Source organism: Hetaerina americana, unplaced genomic scaffold (genome assembly GCF_022747635.1).
Source record: "Hetaerina americana unplaced genomic scaffold, ioHetAmer1.1.p SCAF_4, whole genome shotgun sequence".
Classification (NCBI taxonomy): domain Eukaryota; kingdom Metazoa; phylum Arthropoda; class Insecta; order Odonata; family Calopterygidae; genus Hetaerina; species Hetaerina americana.
Window position 1 is genome coordinate 58,344,743 of NW_027286985.1, and position 13,852 is coordinate 58,358,594.

The window sequence follows — 13,852 nt, forward strand, 5'->3', positions numbered from 1 at the left end:
GGTTTATTACTTGACTCGACCATGGTTTCGATGCTGCGGATCATCATAATTAGGTGATGCGCAGTCAAGCAATACATACATCTTTATGTGGAAGTGCAATATTTCTCTCTCTACCCTCATCATGAACCTCTCTGACGTACGACGGAAATGCTTTCGTATTATCTTTAAAATTTTCCACAAATCTTTTCCTTTTGAATTTTCTTAATGTTTTTCCAAAATTCCTTCGTGGAATTCGCCCTAGATATCATGTGATCATAAGTGATCTCAATTCTTTTGTCTCTATAGATATCATCCTTCATTTTTTTCATCTTGGCGTGACATAGCCTTTGACGTCGCAATGCTTTCCTAACACCCGCGTTGTACCATCTAGGTTCCGTGTTATCTTTTATAAATTTACTGGAAATGAACTTGACTGCTGAGCGTGTGATCTCAAGGAACTAATTCAACGTATCCTCAGTTTTTCGGTAATAATTATCATTGTTAAAACTTGTAAATTGACTTTGTAGCTGAAACTTTAGTCCATTGAAGTCACCTTCTTTAAACAAGCAAATTTTCCTTTTAGGCTTCTTATTTGGGACCCTATGTAGCGAAAACTTAGAATTTGATGTCCTCTGGTCACTGATTCCTTTTATAGTTTCTACATTTAAGACTTTGTTGGGTATGTTCTTAGATAAAATTCAAGCATGTTATCGCCCCTCGTTTGTGAATTGACTAGTTGATGCAAGATGTTCAACGTGGAAGAAATCAATACCGATTCGCAGGTATCTTTGTCTTAACCCCATTTTAAATCTATGTGTGCTCCAAAATTTTTGAAACTGTACCCGTTTTAAAAATTTGCACCAATCAAAAGGTGGGACATTGAAATCTGCGACGATTATAACGTCGCGATCACTGTATTGTCAAGACATAATCATTTTTCTCTTTCATCATGTGGTCTTATACTGGTACTACTAATGCGATCATAGTTGACGTAAATATTTCTTCATTTGTAATTACAAGTAGAGAAAAATGCTGACTGAATTAAAATAATTTATTTTCTTCCACATAATACAATTAATATTGTACTCAATAAGTATACACAATGATGGAATATTTAAGTAAAGCCATCGAATAAACCCTGTGTCAGTGTTACCGATAGAGAATTAATTGGGACATTTCATATGCCTACAAAATAAACAGGACATACAGTTAAAAAAATTATATTCCGTTGTTTGTTCCTATTTTTACATTTTACACTGCAAGCCACCTCTTGAATTTATGGCAGGGCGTAATTACACACGAGACTTTCAACATCAAAAATGTTGTTTTTCTTAATTTTTATCTAAAAAGTATGTATTTACAGTTTACATATTTGTATATATATGTATATATATATTTTTTTTTGTATCTAATTGTACATATACTTACATTAAAAAGGGGCGTCGTAGTCCAGGAGTTGAGCGATGGAATGGTGACCGGAGGGGACGGGCTCGATTCCCGAATAAACCTCTGGGTATCCTCAGCATCTACCTAGCTGCGTAATTTTATGGTAACCAGAACTACCTAGGAAACCAGGGAAAAGTAGCACAAGGAAAGTAACTGGCAGCCAAACCCAGGCGTGTGAATTTCACACACTGTTGCGTTAAGAATTGAGTAAACTCTACTATCATTATTAAACCGGCTTTTGATTCGATAATTGGGTTTATGGCTTTTTATAAGCTTGTAAAATAATTCAAAGATAAGCAGACATGCATGGTACTCTGGAGATAGCCACTAGGGTATGTGACAGGGGGTGATTACACAACGGAATACCTTTTGCACAAAATTCTCCTCGTTAGCCCCTATAGCTCGGTCGAACAACGTTATTCTCATCTCTCGCACGTTCGTTGCTAACAAATCAAATATATTGTTGCCCCTGGTTTTTTTCTATCTATCTAGCTACATGATGCCCTGTAAACCACCGCTAGAGAGTGTGGCAGGGGGTGATTATACACCAGAAATTTAGCATTAAAAGTTTTAATTGACAATTTTGTGTATGGTTTCAAGGTAAATGAATGTTAAAGTAACTCGCAGGAAACCTTGTCTTTACCCTCAACTTTAAAACTCTCTGTGTTCCAATTGATGGGATATTGAAGTCTCCACCGATTACGAGTATTATGTCTCGTTTGCTTTTTAACGTTGAAAAACTTTTGATTTGCTTCTTTAACTATAGTGTTGGATTTGATCTATCGTCCTTTATCGTCTATTATGAAGAAGTTAATGTATTATTCAATGTATACGTATTGTCCGCTGCACTGTTAATTATCCTCTGGATTTTTGTTGCATGAACATTTGGTTGACCAATTACAAGGGGACGAATTGCTTTTCGCAACAATTTAATAGTATTTCATTGTCAGTGAAATGATAATGCATACTCAATTGGTTCACATTTACGTAAGGCAACTCAATAAGCTCAAATTATTTTTTTTTCTCTTCCATTAAAAGACAACTAGTTTTTTATCCCTGTGACATTTAAGGAAAAGCAATTGAACCGTTTGGAGTGGATTGAAGAGAGTATCTCAAAACCCACCTCCTTTTCTTCCCCTTCCAGATGAGTAAGGTGGAGGGTGGCGGCGAGGGGGGCGGCGGAGGAGGGGGCGAGGAGGATGAGCGAGAGGGCGGGGGCAAGGGTGGCGGCGGCGGAGGGGGTGGTGGAGGGGAGGCGACGGCGGCCGACGGCGACGCCGGCACCGCAACGGCTGTGCTGCACAGCCCCCAGGCTGGGGGCGGCGTGGTGGTGCTGGACGGGGGTGGCGACGCGGTGGTAGTGGGAGAGGCGGAGGACGGGCGGGAGACATGGGGCAAGAAGGTGGAGTTCCTATTGGCCGTCATCGGCTTCGCCGTCGACCTCGGCAATGTCTGGAGGTTCCCCTACATCTGCTACCAGAACGGCGGCGGTGAGTGTTGTCCATCAACCGCTGAGCACTCTGTGATCCTTGAATATTTCATGTTTCTCCCGGATCAGTGAGACGTAGTAAATCCCGCCGAAACTGTGTCATTATAAATTTAAATTTGTAAACATTGCCACTGAAAATATTTTATTTAGCACTCTGGGGTTCAACATAATGTTGTTATGGGGGAATCAGGTTGTTGCGGTGTTTATTGCACTGGCTTTCCAAGGGTGTTTGAATCCCATCGGTGACAGGATTTTTTAGTGGTCATCCCGATCCCTACTTGCGGCACTATGAGGACAGCACTGCAGTTGAACGGCTTCGTCCATTGAGTAGGGTGATAATTTCTGCGAACCATTATTGCTTTTTGATGATAAAAATGCGGTAATGTCGACTCCTCTCCACCCGTACCTGATTTCCTGATTTCCGACTTTTATCAAATTGCAACCTATTACCAGTGGTGCAAATGACCTCAGCTGCCTAACGCCTCCCATAATAACTACAAACACATTATCATCTTGAGAGGTAGCCGCAGGATTTTCACAGCAATTATTGGCCGGGTGGGGGATGTAACGGCTTCCCTTAAGGGTAAAGGGTGACGGTGATAAAGCGGTTGCACATAGCGGTGGTGGGGAGGGTTTTGAAGATGGGTCGAGTAATGAGTTTGTTTTTTTATGATTTCAAGGTTGGTTTTCTATCGTTTAATGTATTTCAATAAATTAGTTTCATAAAAAGTTATGGTTATGCCTAAAGAAAAAAATGTACGAGTAATACATAAAACAATTTGCGAAAAAAATATTTTTTTATTGGAAATGTATAAAAAATTAATTTTACCCAATGCTCTGTTAAAAAGGTAGTTTCTGGCTTTTTCGTTGAATGCAATTCACGATAAACTGAAATACCATTATATGGAAGATATGGTTTTCACAAAACCGCTTTATGTGGAAATGCCAAGGGTTTCAATTTCGTTCCCAATGTTACTTCATCCGAGTTCAATGCAGACACATCCGCCACAAAAGCTAAAGGGTTTTGTTTTGCCCCATAAACGTTGCGTGAAACAAATATATTCCACACTCGTTCTTTTCTATGCTTACTAAGGAGGACCGACTATAATTGATCTCGCTAAATGAAAATCAAACGTAGAATATATTTTTTTTAATAAAAAATTTATCATAAAAATTGGAACCAAGGATGAATAAAGGCTAGGCTGCAAGGATAGTTATTGTACGTGTATGTTACGAGAGGCGATAATAACTGTAGCAAGGCATTAGTTAGTTAGTTTTAGTTAGTTAATTAGTTATTTACTGGTCAAACGTATGATTTTCTCTAACCCTTCCAGCGACTTACTTTCTTATGAAATGTCCGTCAAGGTTGTTGTATTTTAACTTATTGTCCCTCACGGTTATTTAGGACACTGTTGTTAGACAATAATTCATAACTTATCTTGAATTCAGTGGAAAACTGTACTCTTCTCATTGCTCTCAATTGTACCCATTCCGTTTATTTTACGAACAATTTCAACATCTATTCAACGATTTACTGATTTAAATGAATAATTGTTTGAAATGTGCTTCTAAAAGGAGGCCCTAATTACATAAATTGTAAGAATGTCTCTTTAGCAGTGATGTTGTAACTGTTATATTACCCCCATCGTACTACGGTAGGAGGTATCTTGTAAATAAAATTAGAAAGATTCAGAGTAGAACAGATAGATTTAAGGTGTCGTTTTTTCCACGGACGAAAAGGGATCACCACAACATTGTCCGACAGCAGTAGCTCAAGGAATAGGTACTCATTCTACGGGCCACAGATTTATCGGTATTACTATTAGGACCATACAACTCTCGTAATAGTGATGTAATGATTTGATTGGTAGAACAATAGGAAGCATTGCTGACCGTAATTTCAACTGTCTGAAAATAAAATAACACAGAATAACAATGATTACCGATTGGTCGTTGTGCTAATACCCCCCACCAATGATCGTTGTGCTTCCCCTTCCCCCCACCACACCCTTACGAGTTGGTATACAGGGTAAAATGCAGATATATGTAAATGTGATTCGTCTTCTGGAATAAACAGCTCATACGTTGGCAATCCTAACGGTCGTCCCACGGCGGCGCAGCGTCTCCGCCACGGGGGACTGCTGGCGCGCTCGAGAGCCCTCGACGAAGATTGACGCTCATTCCGCCGCCCACCCGTGCACGTCAAATAGCCTGAGGAGAGACGGTTCCCTAACTTCTTGAAACGAAAATGATATCCTCGTGAGCTCATCCTTAATCCTAGACCGCTCTCATAGTCGTCCTATATCATAGCATTGGGAGATTGTCCTAGCTTCACGAAGAATCAGAGCTAGATCCGATTACCGTTCCAAAATGTCGTTTTAGAATCTTCCAAATTTGAAAGAGTGGTTGCTTATGATTTAATGCGAAAACATAGCTGGTTACTTTTAATACTTTTTCAATAGAAGTAAATATCTTCACTCGTTATGTCGGGATATATGATTGATGCAAAAGCCTTGTTACATGTGCTGAAGCAAATACGTTTGGCCATTGTTGATACATTAATCAGGGTTAATTTAAAGCGATCTTTTGATTCTTCGTCGTCCCAGAGCATTTATATATTTTATGAAAAAATAAGATAAATTGTTAAGTTCTTAAAACTAAATTTGAGCAAAAATTAATAAAATATAATTTGCCATTGAGTTGTAGCAGTAATGAATATTACTTTCATCCCAATCACTTGACATTTCCGTGACAACGGTGAGTTGAGTTTCACAATATGTCATCGATTTTATCGTCTTTGATAAATTATATTTCATCATTATATTCAATATCACTAAATATTATCATTAAAATGCCTTCATTTATCATTTTTTGGCTGCGAATGATTTCAATATAATGTGCACAAATCCAATGAAAAGACTTCCCTAAATCCCTATGCCCAACTATCTCTATTCACGCGTTTTCAATCCTGAGCCACTTTAAATGAAATCTTGGGAAAGCCCCTAGTGATCTTTCGGTCCAATGCAAGCAAAAGTGCGCTCAGTAATTCACTGTGGCTGTTTAATTAGTTGGTGAAGGGTATTTCTCAAGTAGAGGAGATCAGCTGGTCGGGGAATCCAGTTTACCAATCCATGAGTTGTCTTTTTAGATTCGCTGAACAGCTGCGCGGTGGAAATTCTGAGCTCCTCTTGAGTTCGAATATATTAAAACAAAAATACGGATTCATATCTCGAGATTGAACTGTTAAAATTTAGGGACTCTAAGCGATGGTTTCCTACAGTTGATTCGCGAGCAAAAACCCCTGTAATCAGAAGATATTTCATTCTAAGCTTGCTTTTGTAACTTTTGCGTGACGTTTATCGCCACACTTTAATCTGCAGGCATCAAATACGATTCTGTCAGACATAGTCACAGCAAAATTAACCGGAAATTTCCTAGTTTATAAAAATAAAATTTGAATTGCTCGCAAATTATGAAATTGGACGCTTATCTCTAATGGGAAACAGAAGTTTATTTAAATGATAAGTTTACTGCTCCCAAAATTAAGAAATTTCTGAAAACGGCATCAATATTAAAATATGCTTCAGCATGAGTGAATATTTAAAATTTAAAATATAAACATGACATTTAGAGGCAAAATACAGTTTTTAATATAGGCAGACAGAATTTGGAATGAATCGACATCTTTGATTTTTTCGTGAAGAATTATTTTACCATAGTTGTTGAAATAATATTAGATAAATGCATGATTGATCCACTCCTGTCTTATTTCCTCAATTGGAGAATATAATTAACGCTAGAGATATGTATACTATCTGTTTATATTGAATGAATCATGTATTGGAAACATTTACTCATGATCTAACAGGAGGGATTACTTAAAGGGAAAATTGAGCGAAAAATTATGTCTTTGTTTATCGTTTTGGCGGGAGAGCTAGAATGCATTACTTTTTTTATCCAACGATAAAAAACAGCACTTCTGATCAAAGATTCTTGCTTCCTTGATTTTGAGGTTAATTGGCGTTGTTAGGCATGACACGCGTGCACCACTCGCGCAATATCGTGCTCATAAATTCGACCCGACCACACCCTTGACTCACGTGTATTTACACGTACATACAAGGACGTCGTGGCTCGTTACGTTGACATGTGTGGATGTTAAATAAAAGACTTTCCTTTGTGGCAAGTGTTTTTTATTATCAACGGCAGGCAAGATGGAATTGAAGCAGTTTTAAATTGGCAATAGAACCAAGTTTTACCAGAGTCAAATAAATGAAACTTCTATCAAGTATACATTACATAAAAAGTTAAAAATATTGTATATATATATATATATATATATATAACATTTTTGCACGATAAATAATGCAATTAAAAATTATAATCACCTTTCAATGATGAAAAACTATCGAACATCAATAAAAAGTAATTAAAAAATTAGGCTTTGGATCGTTTTATAAAAGTTTATATTATCTATTGTTTTAGAACAAAAAATCTGTAAATTTTCTCACCAAATATTCAGAATTAACCGTTCAAGGTTTCAGCAACTTGTGTCATTATCAATAACCATAATCACGGCAGAGTTGCTCATTTGTTTGAAGTGTTTAATTTCACTGCCACCAACTGAACACATTTCTAATGGCTGATGACCTAAATCCCCATATTACACGCCCTTGTGACAGATTGCAGGACATGATGTTGCAGATGTGAAGTCCAACCGCGAACACGCGAAAGTGTGAAGCTACACTCGCGATCCAATCCATTGCATCCCATTCTCGCTTAAGTACACGTGCACTCGGACCAACGCTTCTCAAAACGTTTTAGAGGGACGGAAACCGCTCGTAAATTTGGACATTTGTAATCTTTGTGGGGGGATGGGGGTGGGAGGTTGCACGGGAACGCCCCCGTTCCCCGTCGGAATTAAAAGAATTCTCCGCTCAACTGGATGGACGAGATTTCTGAAGGCTGGATGAGGCAAGAGCTCAGGGGAATACTTCGAAAGACACTTCCCTGCGCCACCTCGTGCGCTCTCCCGAAGGCGATTCGATGTCCCGTTAACGTCTGTGCGCCGTAAAAATTTATGTTCTTTGAGAGCGCGTAGGTAGGGAGGGAGGGCCGCCTCTCCTCTCACCTAAGTCACCCCGCTCCGCCTCCGGAGGAAGGCGGCTCACATCTGAAGGCTGTCTGCAACGGAGGGAGGGAGGAAAAATCATCCGTATCGTCCCGCATTATGTGACCCAAGGGGAGTTGGCGAGTGGAAGGGCGGCGGACCGGGTGAGGGCGCCGGGGAAACGCGGGATAACGAGGTGAGGCTACGAAGGAATTTCAGGGGTTTGGGAAATTATTGTATTAAGCTGGCGTAGTGCGGCGGCATTGCATCGAGAATCGTGAACGCGTATCTTTCACGTATTGTTACCTTCGTGCATGATTAGGCAAGAGAAATGATGGCATCCTTGAGTTCACCACTATTGCTGGAAAATCGTCATTTTTAAGAAAGTAAGCAATGACAAGTACTCAGAGTAAACACATTAAGAAATCAATAGAGCGTATTTATGGAGCGTAGCGTTTTATGAATGCAAAGACGTCTCTGATATACTACCTTGATCAAAAAGTTCCCGGAATAACCACCGTGTGGCGCTCCCATCGTTACGATTTGAGTTCTGTTTTTTTTGTTAAATTGGTACATCTGTTGTTGATATTCCCTTTAAATCTTAGTGTCATAACTTGATATTTGCAAAAGTTACGTAGCCAAGAGTACATCTATCTCTGTGTGTGTTGGCGATTTTTTACAATTGCAGAAATGTATTTAAATTTGCAACAACGAACTTGTATTAAATTTTGCGTAAAAAACGGATTTAGTGGCGCACGGACGTTGGAAATGTTGGAAAAGTGTTTCGGCAACGATTCTCTAAAAAAAACGGTCGTTTACCAGTGGCACGAGCGGTTCAGAAGTGGTCGTGAGTCAATCGAAGATGATGAACGCAGTGGCAGACCATCGACATCGAAAGACGGTGAAAAAATTGATAAAGTAAAAGAAATGTTGGTCAATAACCGCAAATTAACCATCAGAGAAATAGCGGAGGACTTGAACATTGCCTATGGATCCGCCCAAGACATTGTGGTTAATGATTTGGGTTTCCGTCGTGTAGCAGCAAAGTTGGTGCCAAAAGACCTCAATTTCATGCAAAAAAGAGACCGTGTTGACGTCGCAAAAGACATGATTTGCGAGGCTGAATCCGATCCCACATTCATCAAAAGGATCATTACTGGAGACGAGACGTGGGTTTATGAGTACGACACGCAATCCAGACATCAGGCAAGTGAATGGCGTTCACCAAATGAGCCGAGACCAAAAAAACCACGTCGTTTTCAGTCAAAAAAGAAGGCAATGCTGACGGTTTTCATGGATTACAACGGTGTAGTGCATCATGAATTTTTGCCAGAAGGCCAGACAGTAAACAAAGAGTATTATTTGGACGTTATGAGACGTTTGCGTGAAGCAATTCGCCGAAAGAGACCAGAAATGTGGGCAGAAAACTCGTGGATTTTGCACCATGATAACGCACCGTCGCACAGTGCTATCATTATTCGTAATTTTTTGACGAAAAATGCAACAAATACCATCCAACAGCCACCGAATTCACCTGATTTGGCTTCCTGTGACTTCTTTCTGTTCAATCGAGTTAAAAAACCATTACGGGGAACGCGTTTTAGCAGCCGAGAGGAAGTAATGGAAAAATCGCAGGAAGCACTGATGGACATACCGAAAACCGAATATAAAAAATGTTTCGAGGATTGGATCAAGCGCTGGCATAAGTGTGTTGCAGTCGATGGGGATTACTTTGAAGGGGACAATATAGATTTAGATGAATAAACTTGTATTTTTAATTTTCTGAATAAATTCCGGGAAATTTTTGATCAAGGTAGTAATAGGATAACAGAGGGTCGAGGCTTTTTTGACGTGGGTGTGGTGAAGAATGGAGGACGTCCAAGTACGGTGGACAGAGAAGAAGCATGACGTAGTTGATGTCAGTGTTATTTAAAGAGAGAGGAAGTTGCCAGAGGAGATCCAAAGAAGGCAGAAAAATTGGGCGGAGAAAATATTGAGAACCAGATAAAGGTTGTAATAGAATTGAGAATGATATTCATACGAGGTAAAAGAAAAGAATAAGCGTTTTAGGAGGAATGAAATAAGAAATTTTGTAGGAGATAATTTTGTCCAAATAAGATGATGTTCTCGTCATACTTAATCCATGATAGTTCTTAGGAAATGTGCTAAATATTTGTATTTATTTTTTGGTTGATAATTATAATGCATTATAGAGACGACCGAGTAAAATGTTCTGTATGCAATGATCTGTACATCTAAATTATGGAATTGCCTCTGGTAATGCTCCAATTCTTATTTTATTAGCTCTCTAGAATTCAAATTGACTGCATTATCCCACTTTTGAAGGTCTCGAGGGTTAAGAAAGAATGATATAGTGAGAGGGGGGAAGGGAAACACCAAAATGGAGAACTTTAAGTGCACCATCGACTCGGAGCTTGAACGGTCACAGAATGGTTGGTTGGCAGGTGAAAGGTGGGGACAGATGAATAGAACGGAATGCATGCTTTCAACAGAATAAAGAATTATTGGGACTATCAACCATTTAAATTTTTCCAGTAAGTCATATCTCTGCCCTTGAAACCATAGTGCGGAATTACGTAATGAGAATGGAACGTTCGTGCCAGCGCAGACTCACCCAGGTAAAGCGCAGTCACCCAGCGCTGATAAATTGACTACCTGATGACAATGGAGAGAAGTATACCCATGGTTTGTGCGCATGCATTATTTTATTGACCATTTCTCTTTTTAGGATGATTTTTCCATACTCAATACCGTTAATTTATTTTGGGCAAATTTAATGATGTTCATGTGATGGAACTTGAGAAGAGAAAATGATTATGCTTTGATCAATGAATATGAAAAGTTAAAGAGAGAGCTTTAGATCCAGGAAACCTTTCTTTGTAAAGAAACCTTTGATTTAAAAATATACACGAATAATTATGATATGACCACTTTGAGAGTTTCAATACGGTTATTGAAAACGACTTGAACAGAGAACGAAAGTCAGGCGAGCGAGACTTCTATATAATGAACGTTTTGAAAGATATGATTTATCGATGTAATGAAGGAAATAGGTAGCTATTTTTTACACAAGGTTTTATTGCATGTTCTCGTTGATTTGATGCCATTTTTCCATTTTTCAAATGATATTCTCCGTGGTCCCTAGCTCAATTAAGTGGCATTAAATTGAAAGGAGAGTATACATGTTTATACGCTAATTCCTTTTATATTGCTTGATGAAGTGGTGAGGAAAAAAGAAGTAAAAATAGCAGAACTAAATGCGTTTTATAAGTGATTTATTTTTAAATAACGTTGATATTAGAGAAGGGAAAAGGTGGTAATAAAGCTGATTTTATTTGGAGAGCTCTCGACACTGAAGTGTTTAAAATGGCAAGCGCGATTCCGGGAAAGCGAGGAGGACTTAGCGCACATTCACTCTCACCTGTTCACCCCACGTGGCCCAGCACACCCGCGACGTCACTTCCCTAGGTTCTCGCTGGGCTCGAAAGCGTTCCCCACCTGACGCGCGCACATCTCCGGCACGTGGCGGGCCGGATCTCTCTCCACGGCACACTCTTCGAGGCGGGAAATGTTTAATAAATTGATCGTCCGTCGTCGACGCGAGTGAGTTACAGCGGACAGAGGGAAGAGGTTTAGAAAAACTCGCCTTTCGTGAGAGGGTCGGCGAGATGGGAGAGAGACAAAGCCCCACGGCTGCTGAACCTTCCCTCTGATTACGAGAACGGGATGAGGATGAGGTGGGAGTCGCCCCCTTATCATGTTTTCTTCTTCCAAACTCCTCACCCTCCTCCTCCTTCGTCCCTTTAATCCTCTTCCCCCACCCCGAGAGTACCGGTAAACTCACTCCATTACTTCAAAGAGGAAGAAACAAAAGACGTCACATTGTCCGCATTCCGCCGCCTGCCTCTTCCCTCCTTTTCCTCTCCCCGTCTCCTCGGAGGAAGAGGCGGCGTCTCTCTCCCGCTCTCCCTTACAGCCACTCTCCCTCCCGCCGTCCAAAGGAGGAAGAGAATGGGGCCCACCTGCCTTGAATCGATGCCCCGTTCCCCCTCCTTCGTCCATCACCGGGGCCGCAGCCACCGCGGTTGTACGCAGTAATGGTTTTTTCCCTTGGGTTATGGAGCCTCTACATTTTTCCAAGCCTCCAAAAATTTAAGGAAAAACCTGAGATGTTTCCGGAATTAAATTTTAAAGAGTCGGCGGTCGTTCATAATAACCATTCATATTTCCAAAAGTAAAAAGTTGGAATTAATTCCTATCTAATTTCTCAAATCCTTGCTCTCACGACTCTCCCAGCGACATTTGTTTACTTGACTCTTTTATTCGATGTTTAAAAAACGTATCACGTGACGATCATGTTTTCCGTTCCTTATTTACGGAGTCTGGCTGATGTTTGAACAAAGTGAACTTGGTTAAAATTAATTATCTCTGAAAACTTATGCTATGAATATTTTCACAGTAAAGTCATCTAGGTAATTAAGAATGGGGGATGTAATCTGGTTTACAAAGTGAATTTACTCTGTATATATAAATAGTTTACTTTGTCAGTGAGAAAGGTGAACATAAATCCACAGCCACGGTGATGGACCAGAAGTTTTGCTTTGTGCTATAATGGATGATTTGATTAGACGTAAATGAAAAGTGTATTATTCTAATTTATCGAAATCATATATCTTCCGTGGAAGAGGAACTGGAACATTAATTTTCTCCTAAGTCCCTCCGTTCTCCGCGTATAAGTAACTGTTTCCTCCAAACCTCCTTTTTTTCATTAGCATGCCTCACCTGGCACTCACTTTCTCCGTCTCTTTGAGTGCATTAACACCTTTTTTTAGAGGAGAAGAATGCTTAGGATGTCAACGGGAATAAGAAAGAGACAATGGGAAACAAAAAAGAACACACAATAGGGGCCATTTCGGTGAAATGGAAACATTTGTATAGTAGTACCCCTCTGTCTGCGATTACAGCTAGCCGTACGCTTACGTCAATACACTATGGATTTGAAAACGAGGCATAACTTGCTGTTATTAACATAAAAGTGAGAGAAAAAGCTGTAGCCGAAGAGATTACTAAATATGCCTATGTAAATGTATATTTATTCATGTCAGTTACAGATGAATACCTTTAATATAATATTTGCGGGAGATTTATTCTATTAAGTACACAGACTAAGGCCGTTTATTATGCTTTTAAATCACGAATAGATTGGTTGATATTGTGCTTTGATTGGTTCAACTCTTAATCTGTCCGAATTGCATTGTAATAAATAAAAAACAATTAAATAAATACAGAGAAAATAAGGTGTTATCTTTGGTTAAAGTTTTTACTGAAGCAAACATTTTCTCCATATTTGTTTTGTGATCCTTCATTCATGTTTAGAATATTTTCAAATGTTACGATTGAAACACTTAGAAAAAAATTTCGTTAATTCAAGCGTTTTTTTGGCCCTACTGAGAATGTCGTTAGTAATTTACTGACGGCGTCATTTTATTCATCGTCCTTAGACGAACTTCAGTTCCGACGACGTTTTCAGTAGGACGAATGAAATGTTGAATCTTAGGAAATGCTTAAAATGCAGCACAAAATCTTTGAAAAATAGTTTAGAGAAAATAGGTCTCTAGACGATGCATACAAAACGTAACAATTCATAATGTTTTACTGAACTTTCTTGACAACTACTTAAAATTAATTCATGAACACTCAAGCAAAATCAAGTCTTTTATTTTAAAGTTCTACGAAATTAATGCCTGTAGTCTTTTAATCTTATTTTCGTATACCGTGTAATTGTATGTCCCTATTCTATTTGTTTC

At 39.2% G+C, this 13,852-nt stretch overlaps 1 protein-coding gene across 1 annotated transcript in view; it reads left to right on the plus strand.

Moving 5' to 3' along the window:
- The first annotated feature begins 1,727 nt into the window (after nucleotides 1-1,727).
- Nucleotides 1,728-13,852, plus strand: part of LOC139692228 (sodium-dependent serotonin transporter-like) — a 186,887-nt gene continuing 174,762 nt past the window's right edge. Inside the window, exons 1-2 of the mRNA XM_071590293.1 lie at nucleotides 1,728-1,757; nucleotides 2,570-2,915. Of these exons, the coding sequence (XP_071446394.1) occupies nucleotides 1,728-1,757; nucleotides 2,570-2,915 (376 nt within the window). The remainder of the gene's footprint in view (nucleotides 1,758-2,569; nucleotides 2,916-13,852) is intronic.